This window comes from Bos javanicus, chromosome 12 (genome assembly GCF_032452875.1).
Source record: "Bos javanicus breed banteng chromosome 12, ARS-OSU_banteng_1.0, whole genome shotgun sequence".
In the NCBI taxonomy this organism is placed as follows: Eukaryota; Metazoa; Chordata; class Mammalia; order Artiodactyla; family Bovidae; genus Bos; species Bos javanicus.
Genome location: NC_083879.1, coordinates 87,009,272 through 87,035,499, shown reverse-complemented (window position 1 = coordinate 87,035,499; position 26,228 = coordinate 87,009,272). Strand labels below are relative to the sequence as shown.

The 26,228-nt window shown below is 60.7% G+C and overlaps 2 protein-coding genes across 2 annotated transcripts; both read left to right on the top strand.

Annotated features, from left to right (window-relative positions):
- The first annotated feature begins 524 nt into the window (after nucleotides 1-524).
- LOC133258649 (inactive ADP-ribosyltransferase ARH2) lies at nucleotides 525-14,175 on the top strand. Its single transcript, XM_061435456.1, has 7 exons — nucleotides 525-939; nucleotides 5,044-5,208; nucleotides 10,348-10,473; nucleotides 11,201-11,341; nucleotides 11,953-12,080; nucleotides 13,259-13,391; nucleotides 13,815-14,175. Exons 1-7 carry the CDS (start codon nucleotides 726-728, stop codon nucleotides 13,970-13,972), a joined length of 1,065 nt encoding a protein of 354 aa, XP_061291440.1. The 5' UTR covers nucleotides 525-725; the 3' UTR covers nucleotides 13,973-14,175.
- A 678-nt stretch (nucleotides 14,176-14,853) lies between these two features.
- LOC133258048 (collagen alpha-1(I) chain-like) lies at nucleotides 14,854-26,228 on the top strand. Its single transcript, XM_061434380.1, has 6 exons — nucleotides 14,854-14,921; nucleotides 15,590-15,648; nucleotides 16,023-16,150; nucleotides 17,413-17,510; nucleotides 18,870-18,939; nucleotides 21,811-26,228. The coding sequence occupies exons 1-6, from the start codon at nucleotides 14,854-14,856 to the stop codon at nucleotides 25,954-25,956; spliced, it is 4,569 nt and encodes a 1,522-aa protein (XP_061290364.1). The 3' UTR covers nucleotides 25,957-26,228.

Sequence of the window (26,228 nt, the reverse complement as noted above, 5' to 3'; positions counted from 1 at the left end):
TCTGTCAGGGAGGCACTGCCAGCGCTGGGCTGGGGGACACCCAGGTCACTGCAGCTCCATCTGCTTCCTCCTTCCCGAGTGGCAGATTTCTATCATCAACACGCTCCACAGTCACTCACCCTCCAGAAACCAAAGCCGCGCGCGTGACAGCTGAGTCCCAGCAGGGTGCTGGGTGCAGGAGCCGGGCATAGGCTGCTAAGGGCGACCCGTGTGATTGCGAGTCCAGGAAACGCAAAGACCCAGGGACAAGGCGGACGGGTGGAGGCCCAGGGGTGGGGGGTCACGGGGGCAGAGGGGCCAGGGGACTCGGGGGTCTCAGCCTGGCTGTGGAAGGCCGAGGCACACTGTGCAATTGACTGGATTGAGCCTGGGTGTGGGGGTTCCACACCGGAGCTCTAGAAACGAGAGTGCTTCCTCCAGGTCACTGGGCAGACTTCCCCAGAGCAGCGGCTTCACCCACCCAGGGCTGTTCTGAGCCGCAGACGCCTCCACGGAAGAGCCAGCTCAGTCCCGACCCTGTGGACAGACGCTGCCGCCCCACGTGGCTGACGGAGGCTGTGAGCTGCAGTCCAGACGGTGTTCTCATTGGTGCCACCTGCAGAGACAGAGGAGGAGTGCCTGCCACTCGGGGAGGCTCCTGACAGCGGCACAATGACCAGCCCGGAGGTCAGCAGGGCTGACTAAAGGCAGAGCAGCACGTCGGCCGCCCGCAGCCAGGGGCAGATATGGAGAAGTTTCAGGCTGCGATGCTGCTGGGGGCCGTCGGGGACGCGCTGGGGTTCGGGCACGCTGCCAGGGAGAGCAGCAGCTTGGGCGCCAGGGTCCAGGAGGAGATGGGGAAGGGAGGTGGGCTGGACCACCTCGTGCTCTCACCGGAGACGTGGCCGGTGAGCGACAACACCATCATGCACATGTCGACAGCGGAGGCCCTCATCACAGGTGAGGCTCTGCCCCGGGGCGGGGGTGGCGGGGGGATCCCGAGGTGAGGGGCCCAGAGCCCGGGGGTCGCCTGCTGCTGCGGCCAAGACCGGCTCGTCACATGGGGTCCCCAGCAGACGGGGTGCGCCTCCACTGCGTCCCAAGACAGCCTCTTGGGTAACGGTGTCACTTTACTCTGCTCACCTGCAGACTCGGGTTCTTAAGCCAAGACTTTGCATTGTGTTTGTAAACATTCACTCAGCAAAGCCTGTGTATTCAGAGTTAAACGCAATCAAAGGGCTCACTTTGGGCCCATTTGGGAGGAAACCTCAACTTCTCACTGTGAATAGTTAGCTTGCTTCTGAATTTATTTCAAAAAATATATAAAATAATAAGCCAGTTTGCAGTTGCGCCGATTAAGATGATATTTGGGGGGAGCTGCTTCTAAATCCCGATGAGTTGTGGTTAAAATGCCGTCTGCCAAATAGGGTTGAGCCTGGAGAGTTGCTGGAGGTTACCCTACGAAAATGCCATGAACTGGTTGGTTTTGGGGGAAACAGAGTTTAAGTAGCAGGTTGATTTCAGGAACACGTTTTTACTGAATTTCGGAAAAGCAGCGGGCGTCTGGGTGAGGCACAGTCTCCTTACAATTGCTGTTGAAAACCTGTCAGAGGGTGAGGGCGCCACTGCAAAATTAGAACCTGAGGCGGCTCTGAGTGGCTGGAATGTGTGTGTCACCGAGTGCTCACCCGCCAGCCGCCCGGGAGCCGGGTTTAGCTCAGATGTCACGGCACAGGAATGCTGTCTGCTCCAAATAGCAGGCGGAGAACTGAGCCTCAGATAAGATAGTGTCACAGCAGGTTGACATGACAAGCCGTCCTTCTGAGTCTGCAGACTCCGAGATCCGGGGTGGGGCGGGGGGGGGGGGGCAGGGTGCAATTGTGGGGCTTCCGGGCCGTCTCTGGGCAGGCCCCAGGCCCCTCCATGTCCCATCCCCGGGCCCTCCTGTGGTGCCCACCTGGCAGAGTCCCTGGCATGCCTCCAGCCTGCACTGTGGTCCCAGGACTCCCTGCCGTGGCTGCTGTCAAGAACGTGCTCCCCCGGGTTGGAGCAAGTCACATCCCCTTGGCAGGAATAGGGCGGAATCCGCCCGGGTGAAGCATGTGGATCCGGAGCACATTGGTAGCAGGCCCAGTTCTGATGGGCTCGGGCACAGCTGGATGCGGGCACCTCTGGACACATGCCCTCTGGCCCACAGGTGACCATGATGCACTCGGGCAAGTCTGTGCCCCAGAAATTGTTTTCACTCTCTAAACATCTAAGTTTAGTTTTCAAACCGCCCAACTTTTTTCTTTAATAACAAACTGTAGCTTGTGTAAGGGGCATGGCAAATAGATGGGGAAACAATGGAACCAGTGACAGGCTTTATTTGCGGGGGGGCTCCAAAATCACTGCAGATGGTGACTGCAGCCATGAAATTAAAAGATACTTGCTCCTTGGAAGGAAAGCTATGACCAACCTAGATAGCATATTAAAAAGCAGAGACAGAGACATTACTTTGCCAACAAAGGTCCGTCTAGTCGAGGCTATGGTTTTTCCAGTGGTCACGTATGGATGTGAGAGTTGGACTGTGAAGAAAGCTGAGCGCCGAAGAATTGATGCTTTTGAACTGTGGTGTTGAAGACTCTTGAGAGTCCCTTGGGCTGCAGGGAGATCCAACCAGTCCATTCTAAAGGAGATCAGTCCTGAGGGTTCATTGGAAGGACTGATGCTGAAGCTGAAGCTCCAATACTTTGGCCACCTGATGTGAAGAGCTGACTCATTTGAAAAGACCCTGATGCTGGGAAAGACTGAGGGCAGGAGGAGAAGGGGACGACAGAGGATGAGATGGTTGGATGGCATCACTGACTCAATGGACATGAGTTTGAGCAAGCTCCAGGAGTTGGTGATGGACAGGGAGGCCTGGCGTGCTGCAGTCCGTGGGGTCGCAAAGAGACGCGACTGAGTGGACTGACTGAGCCACGTGCATCACAGCGCCAGTGGAGCCTGACTGTGGGCCTGTCTCACCGTGAGTGTTATCATCGCATCCTCACGTCACCCTTCAGGTCGACTTTATTACAGCGGATTACAGATAAAGGGACTGACACAGAGGAGCTGTGTCATCAGCCCAGTGCTGCCCAGCAAGTGCAGACAGAAGCCTGACAGCCTCGGCCTGCCTCTGGAGCCCCGACCCAACCCAGGGCTGCAGGACCTGCACTGTTTCAGGGGCCTGACAGACCGTGGCTCTTCACGTGATTTCCAAAGGCAGGTAGGGCTCGCCGCCCCAGGCGTGTGGCTGTGGGCCGGGCCCTGCGGAGCGGTGGGTGCGCCCGGCCATGCCCACTCCGCCATGCCTCTGAGACAGGCAGTGCTGAACAGAAGTGGGCACTGAGCGGAACATGGCGTCCAGGGCCCCGCAGGGCAGGCGGGCCCTGCAGAGTGGAGAGAGGTCCCGGCCCCACAATCCTCTCCCCAGTGCTGCCTGTGGCGGCATTTGAAACGTCGGTATTACCGAGTGATCCAGATGGGTCTCCTGCCTTCTCTCCGTCATGACTTCAGCCAGGAGGCTCACAGGGGGCTTTGTAGGTGGATCTGTCGAGTGGGGGAGACAGAGAAGTGAGTTCAGTGGCCGCATCAGCTCGCAGAGGAGCTCGGGCCAGAGGGCGCGAGGCTCTGTGGCTCTGAATTTGGGATCAGCTCCCGGCTTTTGCTGCCGTTTTGCTTTTAAAGAACTTTGTCTCTTCAAAAAGAAGTAATTCCAGAATAAAACGACTCATCTTAGGGGACCTGGAAGGCCCAGGCTTCTTCTCCTTGGACTGAGACGGTAGAGGAGGTGACAGAGAGCCCGGTCTTGCCCCTCCCTGGCCAGGGCCACCCAGCACCACCTGCTGTCATCCGATGTTGCCAGGGTTACCCAGTGTCACCTGGCGTCACTGTCCATGGGCCAGATGGGACTCACACCCCCAGCCCGGACCCCACAACACCCCCGCCTGGCTCAGAACTGAGGCAGCATGGCGTGGCAGAGTCGAAGCAGCGGCCAGATGGCGCCAGGCCTCTGCCCCACTGCTGAGATGGGGGTGGACAGGAGCCGCTCCCCCGCAGCGCAGCTCCCAGAGCAGCGCTGGGACCCGCGGCGCACCCCCACTCTGCCTGGACTCGGGCGTCTGCCCTGCCCGCCTGCACCAGGGCCGGAGGCAACTTGGGTTTTGTGCCAACTGTGCTCTGCTGCCAGCTCTGCACCCAGGGTGGGCGAGAGAGAGGGGGCTCCGCTGCCAGCTCTGCGTCCAGGGTGGGCAGGAGGTGGGCAGCGTCCTTCTCCACCCCCATGGCCCCCAGAGACGGGGCTTCACTGGGAGGGCTGCACGCAGCCCTGCACAGACAGGGCCTGGTGCCGTCAGCCTCGCTGGCAGGCACGCCCTCTGCCTGCTCCATCCCATCCACTCTCGTGTGACCAGGCCCCCTGGGCTCCAGCTTTGGAGGGTGTGTGGTCTCTGTCCACCACGCTGTGGACTCACTTAATGGCAGAAATGCCCAGTTGTGATGAAAACCCATTCACAATCCCTCGCTGAGCCTACAGCAGGCAGACGGGGGCCTGACCCTGCAGTGGGGGCACATGAGGACATCTGGACACCGGTCAGCAAGCCCTCTATGCCTGGCACCCTGAGATCTCCAAGGACACGCTCCAAGGACACGTCCCCAGACTGCCTTCCTGAGGGGTCGCGGTGGGGATGCTGGGGATGGTGGGGGGGGGGGGGGCGTGGCTGTTTGGCTGGAGCGGGGAGCAGGCAGCTGGGCTGGGAGGGCAGCTCTTGGCACCCTGGACGGGGGACACTGAGGGCCACGGAACAGGTGGATGTCGGCCCAGCAGGCCCCTCGTGGACAGAGCCATCGCTGTGCATGAAGACCCCAGGTCTTCCTAGACTCTTGTGTGTAACAACGAGAAACCGCAGCCTCTGAAATGAGATGAAATCCAAAGCGCACTGCGTCTGCAGTCAGGTCTCTCCGGGGAGCCGGTCCCAGGGCCTCCCTCCTGTGGTGGGGGCGGGCCGCGTGCTGGGGCTCATCTGATCCTCCCTTCCTCCCCAGACTTCTGGTGCCTGGACGACCTCTACCGTGAGATGGTGCGGCGCTACGTGGATGTCCTGGAGAAGCTCCCGGAGCAGCGGGCAGACCCGGCCACCCTGGAGGGCTGCTCCCAGCTGAAGCCAGACAACTACCTCCTGGCATGGCACACGCCATTCAACGAGAAAGGTCAGGGCGCTCTCCCCTTCCTCTGAGGAGGCGGGGCCAGAGGGCCTCGGGACAGGGCCCTGCTCGTCACCCCCAACAGGACCCCAGGGACCCGGCCCCACCTGGGCACCAACCGGGGATGCAGGCATCTCAGTCACCATCCCTGGTGTGCCTTAAGGATAATCTCCCACTGCTTCCCTTTTAAACGTGTGCTCTCAGCCAAAACAAATGTCTGTGTCTGTGATGATCCCATCTGGGGTGATGTTGGCAGGCAGCCTCTGCCCCAGGGCTCTGCTGCTGGGGTCCTGGACCCGACCTCTGGGCTCACAGCAAGGGCAGGCCTGACCTCTGGGTTGATGCTGAAGGATACCATCAAGTCAAAGATCAGATCAGATTAGATCAGTCGCTCAGTCGTGTCTGACTCTTCGCGACCCCATGAATCACAGCACGCCAGGCTTCCCTGTCCATCACCAACTCCCGGAGTTCACTGAGACTCACATCCATCGAGTTGGTGATGCCATCCAGCCATCTCATCCTCTGGCGTCCCCTTCTCCTCTTGCCCCCAATCCCTCCCAGCATCAGAGTCTTTTCCAATGAGTCAACTCTTCACATGAGGTGGCCAAAGTACTGGAGTTTCAGCTTTAGCATCATTCCTTCCAAAGAAATCCCAGGGCTGATCTCCTTCAGAATGGACTGGTTGGATCTCCTTGCAGTCCAAGGGACTCTCAAGAGTCTTCTCCAACACCACAGTTCAAAAGCATCAATTCTTTGGCTCGATAAAGGACAGAAATGGTATGGGCCTAACAGAAGCAGAAGATAATAAGAAGAGATGGCAAGAATACACAGAAGAACTGTACAAAAACGATCTTCACGACCAAGATAATCACGATGTTGTGATCACTGACCTAGAGCCAGACATCCTGGAATGTGAAGTCAAGTGGGCCTTAGGAACATTTCACTACGAACAAAGCTAGTGGAGATGATGGAATTCCAGTTGAGCTATTCCAAATCCTGAGAGATGATGCTGTGAAAGTTCTGCACTCAATATGCCAGCAAATTTGGAAAACTCAGCAGTGGCCACAGGACTGGAAAAGGTCAGTTTTCATTCCAATCCCAAAGAAAGGCAATGCCAAAGAATGCTCAACTGGCAAATAAAGAAGCAGGGAATATGGTCCGTAAAAAAGAGAAATATCAGTAAATCAGAAACGACAAACTCTGACAGTCATTAGAGTTATCAGGTAAGGATATAAAATTGTGTGCGTTCTATACTTCTGAAAAGTTAAGTAGATATATTAGGACTTCCCTGGTGGCTCAGATGGTAAAGCGTCTGCCTACAATGTGGGAGACCTGGGTTCCATCCCTGGGTTGGGAAGATCCCCTGGAGAAGGAAATGGCAACCCACTCCAGTACTCTTGCCTGGAGAATCCCATGGACGGAGGAGCCTGGTGGGCTACAGTCCACGGGGTCGCAAAGAGTCGGACACGACTAAGCGACTTCACTTTCACTTTTCTTTTCTATACTTTTGTAGGTACACAAAAGACCTACATCTCAGTTCTAGAGAAAACACTGCAGTGTCTGAGTGAAACTCACTGACTGAGATTCACAGCGGATTAGACATTTCAGAAAAAAGATGAGTGAGTTTGAAAGGCAGAGCGATAAAAACTGTCCACATAAAACTGGGACATAAAAACCGGGACACACAGAGAAGAAAGAACCCGAAAACGTGGAGGGACATCAGGGAGCCATGGGACAGGTCGGAGCACTGGGTCCTTAAAAGGGGAGGGAGAATAGAAACGATGTGGAGAAACAGTGGCCAGAATTGTCCAAAGTAGATTTTAAAAGACGTGAACGCACATGGCCCAGAAACTCAATAAATTCCAAGCATAAGAAACAAACAAAAACCTCCAACAAGACCCACAGCCATCAAATCACTCAGAACTGTCAACAAAGACGGAGCGCGCCTCCCTGCGGACCGCCAAGGTGAGGGCGGCGGGTTCCAGCGGAAGCAGCACCTCCGGGCGCAGAGAAACCCGGTCAGACCGACGCCCAGAGCAGCGAGGCCTGAGCAGCCTCTGTGGGCGGAGCGGAGGAGTCCATGCCCGAGGGTGCCAGGGAGAGATGCCCACACGTCCTGACCACCTGCACCGGCCACGCGGGCAGCATTTCATCTGTGAAGGAAATGACGATGGGAACGCAGGCCCAGCATGCTCACGGGGAGGCTGCCGACAGCGGCAGAGGCCCCGGAGCCAACCGCACACGGCCCCTCCGGGGAGCTGAGGTCAGGAGCCCCCAGGCGCCCTCTCCCGCCTCAGACGCAGCCGCTAAGAGGCCAGGCAGGCAGGCCACGCGCTGGAGAACGCACTGCTGAGCACAAGTCTGCGAGGGATGTGAACCCCAAGGACGCAAAGAACTTGTCTTTTAAAAGTAACTTTGTTTATTTATTGTTGCCAGTGCGGGGTCTCCGTTGGGGGCTTCCTCCAGCTGGGAGAGATGGCGCTGCCTCTCGGCAGGGGCCTCTCCTGCTGTAAGCACAGGCCCGGGCACTCGGGCCTCAGCAGCTGTGGCCGTGGGCTCAGTCGTCACGGCTCCCGCACCCTAGAGCACAGGCTCAGTCGTGGTGGGGCGTGAGTGTAGTCTCTCCACGCCATGTGGGGTCTTCCCGGATCAGGGATCAAATCCATGTCTGCTGTGTCGGCAGGTGGATTCTTTACCTCTGAGCCCCCAGGGACGCCCTGAAGACCTCTCAGAGCCTAATGATGAGGGACGTCCCTGGTGACCCTGTGGTTACGAACCCGCCTGCCACTGAAGGAGACGTGGGTGGGATCCCTGGTCTGGGAGGGTACCACATGCCGCGGAGCAGCTAAGCCCGTGTGCACAGCTCCTTAACCCGAACCCTAGAGCCTAGAAGCCACTGCCACACCTCGTGGCTCGAGAGCAGCCCCCACTCATTGCGGCCAGAGAAAGCTCACGTGCAGCGACAAAGACGCACTGCGAGCATAAATGAGTAACTAATTAAAAAGCCCTGATTATAGAAGAGCAACCCCACACAAAAGTGGGAAAACCACTGAGACAAGCGCTTCACCAGGGAAGACATGTGCATGCCAGGGAAGCACACCCGTTATCACATGCTGACACGGAGCCACGGTGAAAGGCCCCAACCTCACGGGTTCACCCCCAACCTCAAAGGCTCACCCCCAACCTCACAGGCTCACCCCCAACCTCATAGGCTCACCCCCGACTTCACGGGTTCACTCCCAACCTCACGGGCTCACCCCCAACCTCACAGGTTCACCCCCAACCTCACAGGCTCACCCCCAACTTCACAGGCTCACCCCAACCTCATAGGCTCACCCCCAACCTCAAAGGCTCACCCCCAACTTCACGGGCTCACCCCCAACCTCACAGGCTCACCCCCAACTTCACGGGCTCATCCCCAACCTCATGGGCTCACCCTCAACTTCACGGGCTCACCCCCAACCTCACAGGCTCACCCCCAACTTCATGGGCTCACCCCCAACCTCACAGGCTCACCCCCAACTTCACAGGCTCACCCCCAACCTCATGGGCTCATCCTCAACTTCACGGGCTCACCCCCAACCTCACAGGCTCACCCCCAACTTCACAGGCTCACCCCCAACCTCACAGGCTCACCCCAACCTCATAGGCTCACCCTCAACTTCACGGGTTCACCCCCAACCTCATAGGCTCACCCCCAACCTCACAGGCTCACCCCCAACCTCACAGGCTCACCCCCAACCTCACGGGTTCACCCCCAACTTCACGGGCTCACCCCCAACTTCACGGGTTTACCCCCAACCTCACAGGCTTACCCCCAATCTCACAGCCTCACCCCCAACCTCACAGACTCACCCCCAACCTCACGGGCTCACCCCCAACCTCACGGGTTAACCCCCAATTTCACAGGCTCACCCCCAACTTCACGGGTTCACCCCCAACCTCACGGGCTCACCCCCAACCTCACGGGCTCACCCCCAACCTCACAGGCTCACCCCCAACCTCACGGGTTCACCCCCAACCTCACGGGCTCACCCCCAACCTCACAGGCTCACCCTCAACTTCACGGGCCCACCCCCAACCTCACGGGTTCACCCCCAATTTCACAGGCTCACCCCCAACTTCACGGGTTCACCCCCAACCTCACAGACTCACCCCCAACCTCACGGGTTCACCCCCAACCTCACGGGCTCACCCCCAACCTCACAGGCTCACCCCCAACCTCACGGGCTCACCCCCAACCTCACAGGCTCACCCTCAACCTCACGGGCTCACCCCCAACCTCACGGGCGAGCTCGCGTTGACAGCGGTGTCCAGATGTGGCGGAGATTCCAGGGTGGGGGGTGTGCAGCGGTGTGGCCACTTCGGAACCTGGTTCCGCAGTTTCTCACACGCTGAACATTCATGCGATGTGTGAGCTCAGCGTTCCTCTCAGAGATGTTTACCCAAGAGAAGAGAAAGCGCCCATCCGCACGAGACTTGGTCATCAATGCTCATAGCACCTTTATCTGTATTAGCCTCAGACTGGAGACAACTCGATCGTGCATCAGCTGGAAGTGGACCAACCAGCTGAGGTCCCTCCACCCACACGGTGGAGCCCAGCTACGGACACACAGCGCAGACAAGTCTCAGCAGTTACGCTGCGTGAGGGGAGCCAGGCGAAAAAGGCTACTTTCTACATGACTCTGTTTGTATACGTTTCTGAAGGGGGCAGAGGCTCACTTTGGGGTGACAGATGCATGTGCAGTTTTTCCTTGGGTACCGGTTTCCGGGGAGTATCATGTCAAGACAACACGCATTTGTTAAATACATGTGGCCGGTTGTCCGTCAGCTGTAGCTCAGGGAAGCAGCTTTTAGGAAGAGGGGCAGACATGACTGGGCGTGCACCGTGGACGGTTCTGGCTCCTGCGTTTCCCAGCCGGGCCACACTGGGAGCGGGCCCCACCCCAGCCGAAAGCCTCTTTCGTGGCTGCGTCTGTTCCAACACGTGCCCCCATGCAATTTCTTTCATCTCTCGTCTTAGGGATGTGGGCAGTGTCCCTGTCTCTGAGTCACCGACACTGATAAACGTGGGCACAGACTGCTGTGCGTGTCCAGGTTAGGTGGGGTTGCAGGCAGAGGTCTGAACGCGGGTTCCCCACACAGGTTCGGGGTTTGGCGCTGCCACCAAGGCGATGTGCGTGGGGATGCGGTACTGGCAGCCGGAGCGGCTGGAGACGCTGGTGGAGGTCAGCGTGGAGTGCGGCAGGATGACGCACAACCACCCCACAGGTGATGGCGTGGGGGCAGAGGGCGGGGCTCGGGGTGACCGGGAGCCACACTCGGGAGTGTGCCCCAGCGGGGGGTGGGGCGTCCATCCTGGCCTCTGTCCCGAGCATGGCCCTGGTGGGCAGGGGTGGGGGGGTCCATCCTGGGCCTCTGTCCCAAGTGTGGCCCCAGCAGGGGACGGGGTGTCCATCCTGGCTTCTGTCCCAAGCATGGCCCCGGTGGGCGGGGGGTCCATCCTAGCCTCTGTCCTGAGCGTGGCCCTGGCGGGTGGGGGTTCCATCCTGGGGCCTCTGTCCCGAGCGTGGCCCTGGCAGGCGGGGATCCATCCTAGCCTCTGTCCTGAGCGTGGCCCCAGCGGGCCGGGGGTCCATCCTGGCCTCTGTCCCAAGCATGGCCCTGGTGGGCAGGGGTGGGGGGGTCCATCCTGGGCCTCTGTCACGAGCGTGACCCCAGCGGGTGGACGGGGGGTCCATCCTGGCTTCTGTCCCAAGCATGGCCCCGGCGGGCAGGGGTTCCATCCTGGCCTCTGTCCCGAGCGTGGCCCCGGCGGGCAGGGATCCATCTGGCCTCTGTCCCGAGTGTGGTCCCGGCGGGCGGGTGCAGGGTTTCCATCCTGGCCTCTGTCCCGAGCGTGGCCCCGGCGGGCAGGGATCCATCTGGCCTCTGTCCCGAGTGTGGCCCCGGCGGGAGGGTGCAGGGGGTCCATCCTGGCCTCTGTCCCGCATCCCAGGCTTCCTTGGGTCCCTGTGCACCGCCCTGTTTGCATCATACGCTGTCCAGGGAAAGCGGCTGGAGCAGTGGGGGCGAGACATGCTTCGGACAGTGCCGCTGGCTGAGGAGTACTGCAAGAAGACCATCCGGCACCTGGCAGGTGAGCCGGCTCCCGGCAGCTCCATCCACACACAGAGTGAAGTGGCCAGGCCCAGGGGGAGGGGGCTCCGTGTGACAGGCGGACCCCAGGTCTGTGGTCTGTGGTGTCACCTGGCCGCAGAGCGGGAGGCCCGGTGTGGGGACCCTCTCTGGGTTCTTGAGACGCAGGTTCCCCCTCACCCCCAGCATCATCCATGAGCCAGTGGAGCTGCACAACGATTCAGAAAAGTTACCAGTGCCTCTGGGGCTTGGATGTCAGGCCATTAATTAGGGGCAATGAATGTCCTGTCTCCTGACTTTGCAGGCACAGCATTGAGTTAATAAAAACACTCATGTTCAGAATTTCCATGAGAAGCCACTTTGATCTTGCGATGGTTGCCTTACTTCAGCCCATCATCAAGCATCCTTTCCCCTCTTCATCTTCCCTGCTAGTATCTCAAAGCAGCTACAATGTGAGCATCTTTTAATTTTGGGAGCCATTGCTAAAGCCTCAGGCCCCCCTCCAAGCCCATCTGGGCTGGGGCATGGGCTCTGCCTCTGGCCCTCCCCATCGCCGTCCACGGTGCCCGGCTGGACGGCCGGCACAGCCTGCTTCCCGCTCTTTGTGTCTAGAGTACCAGGAACACTGGTTTTACTTTGAAGCTAAGTGGCAGTTCTACCTGGAGGAGAGGAAAATCATCGAGGACACGGAGAACGAGGCCAGCTTTCCTGACCGCTATGATGCAGAGGAGAGGGAAAAAGTAGGCTCTTGGGCCCGAGATGGTTGGGGTGGGAGAAGTGGGGGCCACTGCCCCGGGTCCCAGGCCAAGTCCTGCCTACCGCCCCCACCTGTGGGGAACCAGGGAGGTGAGCTGAGGGAGCGTTTGGGGGGCTGTGGAAAACTTCATGCAGGAAGCCCGTTTGAAATGGCTACTGCTTTTATTGTTTCATCTTCTTGAATACAAACACAATTTGTGCAAAAATAGTCCATCTCACTTCATCTCTTCTGAAGACCAGGGATATAGGGTTGTCTAGGATGAATAAACTGGTGCAAACCAGTGGCATTCCCCATGCTGAGAAAACCCCTGAAGTGGCTGAAATCACCGGGATCATGATTGGCAACACAAGAGAAAGCCTGTGTAGCTACAGTTTAACCAAGACAGACATTTATTATTCTCACATAAAGGGTATTCAGAGCTGGTCAGAAGTCTCTTGCAGTGAGGAACTGAGGATCTTCCTGTTTGGCTGCTCTGCTATTCTGAGAACTTGCCTCATAGTCCAAACTGGCTGCTCCCGCTCCAGCCAGCACACCTGTATTCCAGGTGTCAGGAAGGTGTGGAGGAAGAAGCAGCACCCACCCTTTCCTTTTTAAGTGCTTCCTACTGCCCTTTCATTTACCCCTCACGAGTCCCCTGATGCAGAAAGACTCAGTCGCACTGTTCTGGAGACGCTGCTGCCTCAGACCAGCTGGCTTTGCTGCCAAGGTGCAGCGGTGTGACCTGCCTGCGTCCATCTCCCTGGCTGTGTCTGGCCCCTGCCCCTTATCAGTTTTCTCTCCCAGACAGAGGGACCTGCCCTGAGGCCCCAGCCACCGTTGCTCCCACTGTGTCCACCGACTGGTCTGCAGCCCAGAAAACACCCACAACCCACCCAGCCTCACTTGTCCCCGTGCCCCGCGCAGGCCGCAGTGACGCCCGACCACAACATTCCAGGCCCCTTGCCAGCCATCTGCATCACAGAATTTGCCGCCTTTGTCTGCGGGACAGCTCGGGTGTGAGAGCCCTGGGAAGCAGGCCTTTCCTGCCCACTGTCCACCCTCAGCCGGGGGCAGTGCCTGGACACAGGGGTGTCACATCAGTGCAGGGGTGGGCTGGGAACTGTGCCCCGAGGCCCTCGGCATGGCCCGGGCCAGGCCTCTGACCCGTGGTGCCTTCCCCAGACGTACAGGAAATGGAGCTCTGAGGGTCGCGGGGGCCGGCGGGGCCACGACGCCCCCATGATCGCCTACGACGCCCTCCTGGGAGCCAAGGGCAGCTGGACGGAGCTGTGCCGCCGCGCCATGTTCCATGGAGGTGAGGGGCCGCCTGCGGGCCTCCTGCTGGGAGGAACACCCACCTCCCCAGCACCAGGGGCCTCTCCGAGCACCCAGGGGTGCCCAGCGGCACCTCTCGGGGCAGGCAGAGGGGAGAAGGGGGCAGCGACCTGGGGCCTCGGGCGGGTAGGGAGGAGGGGGCTGGGAGGCGAGGTCAGCGGGTGGGGGGCACCGTGAGGACATCGCCCCTTCAAGGCTGTCCCCTGAGTGCTGGGTCCTGGGCTGGGAAGACCTCTGCACGCCAGGGTCCAGCCGTCCAAGGAGCGGGAGGGGACACCCCGCCCCCTCACTGGGCTACAGCCGAGGTCAGGGCAGAGGCTGAGACAGCTCAGCCCCATGGTGAGGGGATGCGGGGCCGGGGGCGGGGACCACGGGGCAGCTCTGAGGGTCCCGCCTCTTCCAGGTGAGAGCGGGGCCACCGGGGCCATCGCCGGCTGCCTGTTCGGGCTGCTGCACGGCCTGGACGCCGTCCCCGCGGGGCTGTACCGCGAGCTGGAGCACCAGGACGAGCTGAGGCGCCTGGGCGAGGCGCTGCACCGCCTGTCCTCGCAGGAGAAGTAAAGCCCTCCCCGCGGGGCCACACGCAGCTCCGCGCCGTCTTAACCCGCCCTCCGGGCTCCCGGGGCCTAACTGCTGCATAAAATGCATTGTTTGTCCGGTGAGCGTGTCCTCCCTGCCCTGGCCGAGCCTCATGCCTTACTGATGTCACTCTGCGTTCAACAGCCTCAGACCTCCAAATACAAGGTCACGAAGGGCCTCTTGGACACTCGGTGTATTTTATTCTGTTGCAAAACTAACGCTCTCTGCTCATTGACTGGACAGCACTAACCGCCACGGCTCAGCTGGGACGGCCTCGGGCTGCAGGGCGTTCTGCACGGCTGCTTTCCAGCTCTTAGCGAGGCCTGTCCACCCCACACACCGCTGGGTTCCCAGCCCCGGGGGGCAGCTGCTGTGTCTGCATCCTCACTGCGGTGTGTCCAGACCAGGAGGAAGAGCGGCCCCCAGCCCGAGCCTTCGGGGCACCCCACACGCTCGTCTAACCGCCAGCCCATGTGTTTAATCACACCAGCGCTTAACACCAACCCCTCTGGGAGCAAGTAACCAAGGACGCCTGGAAACGGGATGTCCGTCCCCAGGCTCGCAGATGAGGACAGAGCCGGGCCTGCTCCCTGTGGTCCGGCTTCTCCCTGAGGACACTCGCTCTTGTTAAAAATAACCCTGACCACAGCCTTGGTGAAGCAGCGGCTAGCGTGAGCGCAACAGTGGGTGGCGGCTGACACATAACACGTGCTTCACCAGCTTGGCGGGCCTGTCGTGGGGTGGCCGTCCCCACGGGGAGAAGGCTTGCTGCGGAGCAGTCAGGCGCGTCCCCTCCAGACACGCGCGGCACTCACCCCAAGCCCTGGGCCGCAGTGACCCGGGGCGCATTTCCAGCCGAGGCCATGGGTGGTGCTCCGCCGGCCCGCGGGGCCCCTGGCTGTGCTGACAAGCCCTTGGCCTCACACGCATTGTGACACAGGGGCTCCAGGCAGCGCCTCTGAGCCACCGAACTAACCTCACTGCTCCGGACTCCCGGCAGTCAGAGTCGGGGGGAGGGCAGGTGCCCCGCCGCGCGGGTGCAGGCAGGGCTGGGGGTGTGGAGATTAACAGAGTCATCTTCCAGGAAGGGAAGCCGGCTAAGGTGAGTCGACCCTGGCCCAGGCGCACAGGACGTGTTGGGCTTCCACGCAGCCTCTGTGCCACGTGCCCCGCCCTCCCGTCAGAGCCGCGTGCCCGCGCCACTGTGCCCAGGGTCGGGGAGCCCCTGGGCTGGAGCCGTGGGGCCTCCACCCTCCTGATGATGCAGGAGAACTAATCGCCTCCTTGGGAGTCAGGCAGCGAGTCTACTTACAGACTGATTATAAACTAAAACACAGAGATTCTCAGGCTCATAAAATTAGAGAGAAGTTCGTTCCCCCCACTTCCTTTTCCTATTTCAGGGAAACGCAAATCTTGAAAAGAAAAAAATCATAAAAGGAAAGACAATCCCATATGTACTCAGATGTTCTAAAATGTAATAGTTGCTGATTTCATTTTTATTAGAAGGGGGATACGTACACACAGCTTTAGAAACCCAGTCCATAAATTGAGGTGTGGGACCCAGGATCCCTCAGACCCTCACCCGACTGGTGTCACCAGGCTGAGAGGTCACGGTGCCTACACGTCCTTCCAGAAGGCTCTGCACACATACAGTGAGGGTAAGCGGGGTGCCACACACGTGCATTTGTGTGATACACACACACACGACTTCTCTGCACAAATAGGAATCCCACATTACCTGTGACTTGTTATGGGTGTTTTTCACTTGACACTTTTCTGGACATTTTCCTAGATCATCACACATACATCTCTCTCCATCTCTTCAGCTCTTGCCTGAAATTCCATTGCCCTGAATTTGGTGGCCATTTCCCTCCTGCATCTGTACTGCACGCCTGCATTACGGCCCCAGGGCCGGTCAGGACGTGGGTGTGAGAACCACAGGTTCACACCCTGCGCCACAGCTTCAGGGAGGGGCCCTCCAACAAGCCGACCCCCACCCCCAGCCCCCCTGGCTCCCTGACCGCCCCATCAGTTATGAACCCAGCACCCGGACCAGACAGAGGGAAATACCAACCAGATGTCAAGCAGGAAGCCTCCAACTTTGTGCTCCACCGAAAAGTGGAGTTTGAAAACTCCGTCCCCGAGACTCACCCTGAAGGTGTAAGGGATCCCTGGGGTGACAGAGGCAGCGCTGACCACCTGGGTTAAGACGCCCCCTGTCTTGACCTGTTCCCGGTGAAGGAGTGGATATGATGTGAGCGCCGGTGTGGCGGAAGGATGCCAGCCTCGAGCCTTTCGGGGGCTCCAGCGGCCAGCCACCCGCTCAGCCTCGAGTTCTCTGGACGGGGCTTAGGTTCCGGGGCCGAGCTGCAGACAGGTGACGGCCAGGCTAAGCCCACGTCAGCTCCTCGGGCTTCTCCTCTCCCCTGCCCACCCCCAGACAGAAGCGAGGAGACGCTGGGCCCCAGACCTGAGCAAGGAGACGCGGGCTGGTCCTCCCAGATGCCAGCGAGGAGACGTTGGGCCCCCAGACGAGACCGAGGAGACGCGGGCTGGCTGGAGCCTGACCACAGGCCAGCCCTGCAGCACAGGCAGGGCAGGTCACCCTCGACCCAGAGCCTCACCCACCCCGCCAGGGCTCACGCGCCCCCCTGGCCCAGGGGCGGTCTGCTTTCAGGGCCCTGGAGGCCCTTGTCAAAGCCAGTGGCTTTTCTTCCTCCCTGTCCTTTCCCATTTGTTTTCAAGCACTTCAAGCACAGAATCGCAAACAGCTTAAGGAATCCACGTTCCCTTCGCCCAGCTTCACCCACTGTTACTATGCTCACACTGGACCCCATTTACTGCAGGGGCTTCTCTCCCTCTCATGACATGCAGACACACGGAGACACTGGCAGAGACACACACACACAGACACATAGACACACAGACACACAGAGACACACAGGCACGCAGAGACACACAGACATGCGTAGAGACACACACAGACACACAGGCACGCAGAGACACACAGACATGCGTAGAGACACAGACACTCACAGAGACACACACCTAGAGATACAGACGCGCATAGAGACACACAGGCACGCAGAGACACACACAAACACGCACAGAGGCACGGACAGACACACACACACAGACGCACATACAGACGCACACAGCAGCCCTAGTCGCTAGGCATGAGGGGTGTGTCCCCACAGCACTCTGCTATTTAACTCTCAGGTCCTAAAATAGTATCCGACCCTCAGGGCTGGAGGCAGCCTGTGCCCAGGAAACCTTTATCTCAGCGGGGGACGCGGGGGCGGGGCCGTCCAGTCGCTGCCCCCAACACACGCCCACGTGCTGCAGAGCCGGCCCAGGCCAGGCAGAACAGGGGCCCTGGTGGGGGCGTGGCCCCGCGGGCGCTGGACGCCGCTGCCTTTTAGGACAAGGAGCGGGTGCAGGACCCCGGCGTCCTGCCCACCTGTGACGGCCGCGGGGGCCCGGCGCTGGCCGGGGGGCGCGGTGTCGCCGGCGCTGACTGGTGATCCTGTGTTTCAAGTGACCTCTCGGGAGCCTGAGTTCCTGACAGGACCACACTGGGCGTGTCTACTGCGGCCCTACTGCTTCCACTGCCCCCGGAGAAACGTGCTCCGCTCTCCTCCTGGGATGGGCTTGCTCACGCCCACCCCGGGGCTGTGCCCCGGGCAGCGCTGGGCGGGCCCCTGCGATGGGCAGGCTGCAGAGGCCCTGGGCTGGGAGCTGGGGGCCCCGGGCGGAGGGCGCGGGCGGGCGCAAGCGCAGAGCGCGGCCCCTCCGGCGGGCTCGGAGCTCAGACGCCGGTGCTGCCCCGCCCCGCCCCGCCGTTTCTGCTTTCAGCCGCGGTCCCTGCGCCCTCTCGGTGCCTTCAGGCCTGGCCTGTTGAGGAGCCTCGCCCCCCACGTCGGGGTCTGAGGCTGGAGAGGCCCCGCTGCACGAGGTTCTCACGGTGGGTCCTGGGCGCTGCGTCCGCTCCGGGAGCCTGCCGGAAACGCAAGTCCAGCGCCTCAGACCAGCCGCTCTGGGTCCTGCGGGCCGAGGCGAACGCGCGGAGCCCGCTCTGTGCGAGTTCACGGCGCCGCGGTGAACGCAGGGTCCCCAGGAGAGGCCCGCGGACGCGTCCAGCCCCCTCCGCCTGGACCCGAGCAACTCAGCCCGAGATCCGCTCCAGGCAGTGGGCGTGCGCCCGGCTCACGGAGGACCCCACGGCTGTCACACCGCTATGGAAGCCCCGCTAACGGCCCCTTGAGAGAAGTTTGTGTGCAGCTTCTGAAAATAGAGCTCTCGCTTCTGCAAAAATAATAGAAGTACGAAAAGAAATGTGTGTTCGCAGGCTTGCGTCCAGCCTCTGTGTTTCTGCCCGCTGTGTGTCCAGCATTTTCCCGCCGCAGCCTTCTCCCCGCAGACTCACAAGTGCTGGTTTCCGAGGCTCTGCCCGCCGCCCCTAGCGTCAGCCACTTAGCGTGTGTCCCGGCCCGCACACAGCCCAGTAATCTTCGCACTGTGCCGATCATCTCCGGGAATGAGCGGCCAGTGGGGGAGGGCTGGACTGCGATTCTGGGCCCGTCTTTGCCAAACGACCAACTGTAGAGGCTGGGCCCCACCAGGGAGGAGGCTTCAGCAGCACTCGGCCGACAGGCTCAGGGGAAAGTGTCTCGTCCGGACGTCGGACTGAGACCCCCACCCCAGGAATCCTGTAGAGGCACCGCCTGCAGGTGGCCAGGCTGGAGTGAAGGGTCCTTGGGGACAGGGCTGCAGGGTGGGGCTCAGGCTTCTCAGTCTTGGGGTTTCTCTGGGAGCGTTTCTTAGGGGCTCAGGAAGGCGGCCCCGGTGGTGACCTCAGCCCTCCTCCCTTGACACACAGCGAAGTCTACCCACTCCAGCTCTGCGGCCACCACTCCATCATCCCCGCCCCCCCCATCACTTCCACTCTAGTGAGACCCTCCAGCGCCTGAGTCCCACTGTCCACAGCGGGCAGAGTCTCAGAGCTGGGGACGTTCCCCTTCGGGCTGAGTCAGGGCACGGTGTGGTTAGAGGAACCAACAGAACCACAGAATAGAAACTCCTTTTGCTTTTTCCTACCTTATGCAATGGCACCCCACTCCAGTCCTCTTGCCTGGAAAATCCCACGGATAGGGGAGCCTGGAAGGCTGCAGTCCATGGGGTCGCTGAGGGTCGAACACAACTGAGCGACTTCACTTTCACTTTTCACTTTCATGCATTGGAGAAGGAAATGGCAAGCCACTCCAGTGTTCTTGCCTGGAGAATCCCAGGGACGGGGGAACCTGGTGGGCTGCTGTCTGTGGGGTCACACAGAGTCAGACACGACTGAAGTGACTTAGCAGCAGTGATCTTATGCAAACAAAGCTCATTCAATTCAGTCACTCAGTCACACCTGACTCTTTGTGACCCCTTGGACTGCAGCACACCAGGCCTCTCTCCATCTCCAACTCCTGGAGTTTACTCAAACTCATGTCCATTAAGTCAGTCATGGAGTCCGTGATGCCATCCAACCATCTCATCCCCTGTCATCCCCTTCTCCTCCTACCTTCAATCTTTCCCAGCATCAGGGTCTTTTCCAATGAGTCAGTTCTTTACATCAGGTGGCCAAAGTATTGGAGTTTCAGCTTCAGCATCAGTCCTTCCAATGGATATTCAGAACTCATTTCCTTTAGACTGGTTGGATTTCCTTGCAGCCCAAGGGACTCTCAAGAGTCTTCTCCAACACCACAGTTCAAAAGCATCAATTCTTCAGTGCTCAGCTTTTTTTACGGTCCACCTCTCACATACATACATGACCACAGGAAAAACCATAGCCTTGACTAGACGGACCTTTGTTGGTAATGTCTCTGCTTTTTAATATGCTGTCTAGGTTGCTGCTGCTGCTGCTAAATCGCTTCAGTCGTGTCCGACTCTGTGCGACCCCATAGACGGCAGCCCACCAGGCTCCTCTGTCCATGGGATTCTCCAGGCAAGAACACTGGAGTGGGTTGCCATTTCCTCCTCCAATGCATGAAAGTGAAAAGTCAAAGTGAAGTCGTTCAGTTGTGTCCGACTCTTAGCGACCCCATGGACTGCAGCCTACCAGGCTCCTCTGTCCACGGGATTTTCCAGGCAAGAGTACTGGAGTGGGGTGCCATTGCCTTCTCCAGCTGTCTAGGTTGGTTGTAGCTTTTCTTCCAAGGAGCAAGCATCTTTTAATTTCATGGCTGCAGTCACCATCTGCAGTGATTTTGGACCCCCCAAAAATAAAGTCTGTCACTGTTTCCATTGTTTCACCATCTATTTGTCATGAAGTGATGGGACCAGATGCCATGATCTTAGTTTTCTGAATGTTGAGTTTTAAACCAACTTTTTCACTCTCCTCTTTCACTTGCATCAAGAGGCTCTTTAGTTCTTCACTTTCTGCCATAAGGGTGGTGTCATCTGCATATCTGAAGTTATTGATATTTCTCCCGGCAATCTTGATTCCAGCTTGTGCTTCATCCAGCCCGGCATTTTGCATGATGTACTCTGCATACAAGTTAAATAAGCAGGGTGAAAATATACAGCCTTAATGTACTCCTTTCCCAATTTGGAACCAGTCTGTTGTTCCATGTCCAGTTCTAACTGTTGCTTCTTGACCTGCATACAGATTTCTCAGGAGGTAGGTCAGGTGGTCTGGTATTCCCATCTCTTTCAGAATTTTCCACAGTTTATTGTGATCCACAGAGTCAAAGGCTTTGGCATAGTCAATTAAGCAGAAATAGATGTTTTTCTGGAACTCTCTTGCTTTTTCAATGATCCAGCGGATGTTGGCAATTTGATCTCTGGTTCCTCTGCCTTTTCTAAATCCAGCTTGAACGATGGAAGTTCATGGTTCACGTACTGTTAAAGCCTAGCTTGGAGAATTTTGAGCATTACTTTACTAGCGTGTGAGATGAGTGCAATTGTGCAGTAGTTTGAGCATTCTTTGGCATTCCCAAAGAAATCCTTTCTTTGGGATTGGAATGAAAACTGACCTTTCCCAGTCCTGTGGCCACTGCTGAGTTTTCCAAATTTGCTGGCACACTGAGTGCAGCACTTTCACAGCTTCATCTTTTAGGATTTGAAATAGCTCAACTGGAATTCTATCACCTCCACTAGCTTTGTTCACAGTGATGCTTCCTAAGGCCCACTTGACTTCACATTCCAGGATGTCTGGCTCTAGGTGAATGATCACACACACCATTGTGGTTATCCGGGTCATGAAGATCTTTTTGGTATAGTTCTTCTGTGTATTCTTGCCACCTCTTAATATCTTCTGCTTCTGTTATGTCTATACCACTTCTGTCCTTTATTGTGCCCATCTTTGCATGAAATGTTCCCTTGGTATCTCTAATTTTCTTGACGAGATCTCTAGTCTTTCTCATTCTATTGTTTTCATCTATTTCTTTGCATTGATCACTGAGGCAGGCTTTCTTATCTCTCCTTGCTATTCTTGGGAACTCTGCATTCAAATGGGTATATCTTTCCTTTTCTCCTTTGCCTTTAGCTTCAAACAAGGAAGGCCCGCATTAAAAAAAAAAAAAAAAGTGTGAACACCACCGGTGCAAGCAGTTTTCCCAAGTGCTCTCTCCAAGCTCTGCAGAGGCCCGGTCAGAACAATGGCCAGTTAACAGAAGGGGACACAGTGGCCCAGAGGGGCCTGGGCGACCCTGACTCTTGGAGCAGAAGCAGGGACGACTAGAAGCCAAGCCCCTCGGCACCCAGGCCCCATTCCTGGGCTTCCTGAGGTGTTTTAAATGGGATCGTCCCATAAGAAATGTTGTACGGGCTCACCCTAGAAAAACGAAGATAAAATCTGTGACGATTCATTCTTTCCCTGCAGCCCCAGGAGCAGCAAGGTTTGCAGCGACAAGACGCCCATCGAAGTCCAAGCCCTGAAAAAGAAGGTGGGCCGGGTTACCTGCAACCCAGCGGCGCGCGCCATCCTCAGCAGCCTGCTGCTCTACCTGACCGACCGCGAGGACGCGGCCCCGGGGCCTCTTGCCGCCCGGAGGGCAGAGGGCAAGGCTAGCCGGGCCCCTGAGCCCCAGGACGCCCAGCGGCGGCCCACGCGCTTCCAGCTGCTCCAGGCCAGGTTCATGGGCAGCGGCCGCGAGCCCCGCCTCAAGAGGACCCGGGAGGTGGGGCGGCTGATCTTCAAGGACAAGCAGGGCCCTGGAAGGAGCCTGGTGGCCGCCACCATCCACAAGCTGCTGGAGAAGGCCGGGGAGGCAGCCGGTCGCCCGGCCCCCGGCAGGGAGCCACCGGGCCGCGAGAAGCCGCGGGCCCTCCCGGCTGGGAGGAGCTCGGTGAAGAGCATCCTGAAGGTGTTCCTGGCCGCGGAGGAGAAGCAGGCCGCGGAGCAGCCTCCCGCAGAGCCGCCCGCAGCCGCGGGGGGCCTGGCCGCGAAGGCGAAGGTGAAGGCCGGTGCGCGGAGCGCGGCGCTGGCCAGGCTGCGGGAGAAGTTTGCGCAGAGCGGCGGCCTGTGCGCGGAGGCCGGACTCCTGCCGCGGCGCGCGGAGGAGCGCTCGAAGAAGCGCCCGCCGCGGAGGCCGCTGCACCGGCCGGAGCCGCGCGTATTCCGCGTGGCCACCCTGGCCAGTAGCTGCCTCCGCGCGCCGGCCGCCCGCCTCCTGGCCTGCTCCACCGAGCCCGCGCTGCCCTTCAGCGTCGCCACCGTGGTCTGCGGGCCCCGGAGCTGGCTGTCCCACGGCACCCGAGTCACCCACACGGGCGTGGGCCGTGCGCCCCGAGGGGAGACGGGCAACTCCCCCGACGCGGCAGAGACCCCCGGAGGGAGCAGAGAGCCGGGGTGGCGGCCCCCGCCGCCCTCCAACGGCCCGCTGGCAGCTTCCAGGGACGGCCTGGAGACAGGGCTCCCAGGTATGGAGGCCGAATGTGTCCCCCGGGCAGCCCCCGCTGCCGCCTCCCCCGGGAGCGAAGCCCATCCTGGCTGCAAGCCTGCGAGCTCCGCGCTGGGCCCAGCCAGCCCAGGTGGTCAGGGAGCTGCTCAGGGGGCCAGGGGAGTAAGCCTGGGGCCGCGACCAGGACTCTCCGGAGGCCACGAGGGGGCTGGCCCCGAGGTCACCTTGACCGTGTGCAGCTCAGAGGACGAGATGGACACAGCGAGTGTGGACTGGGTGCCAGAGCCCCTCTTCGCCATCCAGGAGAGCTTCCCAGAAGAGAAGGCGCCGGGACACATCCCCCCACTGGCCGCACTCACCGCACCCTCTGCCCAGGCCGCGCGGCGCACACAGCCGGCCATGGAGCCCCCACAGGTCACGGTCAGACTCCCGGTGGTCCACACGATGCCGCCCCCTCCCGCCACCCCGCAAAGGGCGTCAGGAGACCAAGGCTGGGGTCCTCTGGGCGGGGTCAGTGAGACGGGAAACCCAGGCGCCCCACATTCCCCCACGGCCGAGAGCGGGAGCCAGGGTGCACCGCCGCAGGGCGCAGGGGCGGCGCCGAGGCTCGCAGCCGCACACGGTACTGCTGCCCGCGGTCCAGACCTCCCCGCGGCCGTCTCCACGACGGAGCCACAGAACAGCTCCCTGGGAGGAAAGGACGCCAGACCTGGGCCTGGGGCCTCACAATGGCTCCTGAAGCCCAAGGATGTGCGTGAGCAGGACGCGTCCCCCCTGAGTTCTGAGCCGCCTCAGCAGTCAGAACTGCAGGAACGGCCAGGCGGCGACGCCAGTGCCTGGGAGAACCGTCGGAGGGGCCACATGGGCTGTGCACCCGGCGGCCAGCAAGCACCGGTGCCCGACAGCAAGAGCGGGACGCGTGTCCCCACGTGGCCAACGGCACCGGCTGGGGCTGGAACGAGGCCCGAGAGCCTGAGCCCGGTGCGCAGGAGCCCCCCGAGGGAGCAGGAAGGACCCCGGGGGGCCCCGCCACGCCTGGAGTCAGCTGGGCGAGTGCCTATAGCTGCAGGGAGCGCCAGCCGTGATCTTGGTGAGAAGAGAGCCTCCTCCTCAAATGAAAAGACACCACCTGGCGTCAGAGCCCCCAGGCGGGAGCCGGTGGGCAGCGCCTCCCAGAGTCCCCCAGCCCTGAGCCCCAGAAACTTGGCAGCTGGGCAGTGGGAGGGTGGGAGGGCTGGGTGGCCCGCAGGCCCGGGTCTTGTGGGTGTCATGGCCGAGGAGGCTGCTCACCAGCCCTGTGGCCACAGCTCGGCCTTGGGGTCCCCGCCCGGCCCCTCTCAGGAGGCCCCCAGCGCACCAACCCTGGCCGTCCAGCCCCACCTGGTGGCTCTGGGTGAACTGGCCACCGGTGACGTGGCCACAGGCGGAGTGAAGGTGGAGGCAGGAGGCAGGGTCGCTGGCACCACGTGGCAGAGGCCTCGGGGGGACAGCCTGGAGCGCCCAGCTCCAGTCCCAGGCCTGCCGGCGCCCCGGGGGAGCCACGGGGCAGGGACTCCGAGGCCTCAGCTTCCTGAGCAGCAGCAGGCAGAGGGCAGGGCGGGCCCCTCGTCCAGCGAACAGCTTCCCCTCAGTGCCGGGCCTTCCCGCCAGCCCGGCCCCTCGTCCACAGCAGTGGACAGGCCATGGGGGGACAGGGTGGCCCCGAAGCACCCTGACCTCCAGGCTTCCGGGCAAGTGGAGGGAGGAGAGCGGGCTGGTCTGGGCACGGGAGAAAGTCGCCATGGACGAGAGGAGGGGTGCCCAGGGGCTGTGAGTCGGGATGATTCTGGAAGGAAGGGAGAAGGCCTTTGGGGCGAGAGGTCCGGCTCGCGAGGGGCCAGGGAGGCTGGGAGTAGGCCCCGGGAGGAGGCTCTCAGCAGGCGTGCCGGGAAGGGCCCAGAGCTCCCGCGGAGGCAGCAAGCGGGGCACGCCGAGGGTCTCCTGGAGGAGCGGAGGGCCCCGACTTCCGAGAGCCAGGCCCTGTCCCCCTCGGGGAGCCCCACGCTCCCAGCAAAGGCCCAGGCGAGCCAAACGGTGCCCCCCAACTCAGCACGGCCCGTGAGCGGCTCAGGGGGAGTGACACTCACAGTGGGCAGAAATGAGGCACCCCAGGTTCCAGCCCCCAGGGGTGGTCAGGGGGGCCCCCGAGCGCTACTGGGAGAGGGGCAGAGTCCAGCATCCCCCAGCCCCGAGGAGAGGGAGATCCAGGCACCCTCCAATATCCAGGAGAGGCAGAGCCTGGCAGCCCCCAGCCCCGAGGAGAGGGAGATCCAGGCACCCTTCAGCATCCAGAAAGGGCAAACCTGGGTGTCCCCCAGTCTCAAGAAGGGGCAGAGCCAGGCGGCCCCCAGCCCCGGGGAGAGAGAGATCCAGGCACCCTTCAGCATCCAGGAGGGGCGGAGCTGGGTGGCCCCCAGTCTCAGGAAGGCGCAGAGCTTGGAGGGGCAGAGTCCGGCAGCCCCCAGCCCCCGGGAGGGGCAGATCCAGGCACCCTTCAGCGTCCAGGAGGGGCGACGCTGGGTGGCCCCCAGTCTCAGGAAGGGGCAGAGCCAGGTGGCCCCCAGCCCCGGGGAGGGGCAGATCCAGGCACCCTACAGCATCCAGAAGGGGCAGAGCCAGGTGGCCCCCAGCCCCGGGGAGAGAGAGATCCAGGCACCCTTCAGCATCCAGGAGGGGCGGAGCTGGGTGGCCCCCAGTCTCAGGAAGGCGCAGAGCTTGGAGGGGCAGAGTCCGGCAGCCCCCAGCCCCCGGGAAGGGGAGATCCAGGCACCCTACAGCATCCAGAAGGGGCAGAGTCCGGTGGCCCCCAGCCTCCGGCCAGCGCAAAGCTCTGCAGTGCCCACACCCAAGCTGGGGAGCAGCCTTGCGCCCCGTGGCCCTGCCCAGGAGGGGCCCCCAGATGCCCCCGGGGTGGGGCGCAGCAGGCGCGGGCCACACCTGGCCAAGTACCGAGCCCAGAGCTTCAGTGACCAGAGGTCCTTTGAGCTGTCTTTTAGGCCAACCATCCTCAGGGCCAGCGACAAGTACAGCCCTCCGAAGTGACCCCGAGTGGCGTCAGGGGTCCAGGCCTCACTGGGGTCCGGGCACGGCTGCTCCAGCCCCCCAAGCCTGGCCAGAGCCAACAGACGCGGGGAGACTGCTCCCTTGGACGCTGACTCTCAGAGCCGTGAAGGGCAGTTTCCAGTGCTGCTTCCAGGTGACTCCAAGGGCGCTTTCCCTCAGGACCTGCTGAGGAGCGGGACCCGTCACCGGCCATCTCTCCCAGACCCGTCACCGGCCATCTCTCCCACCGCCGGCAGAGCAGCGTTCGCGGG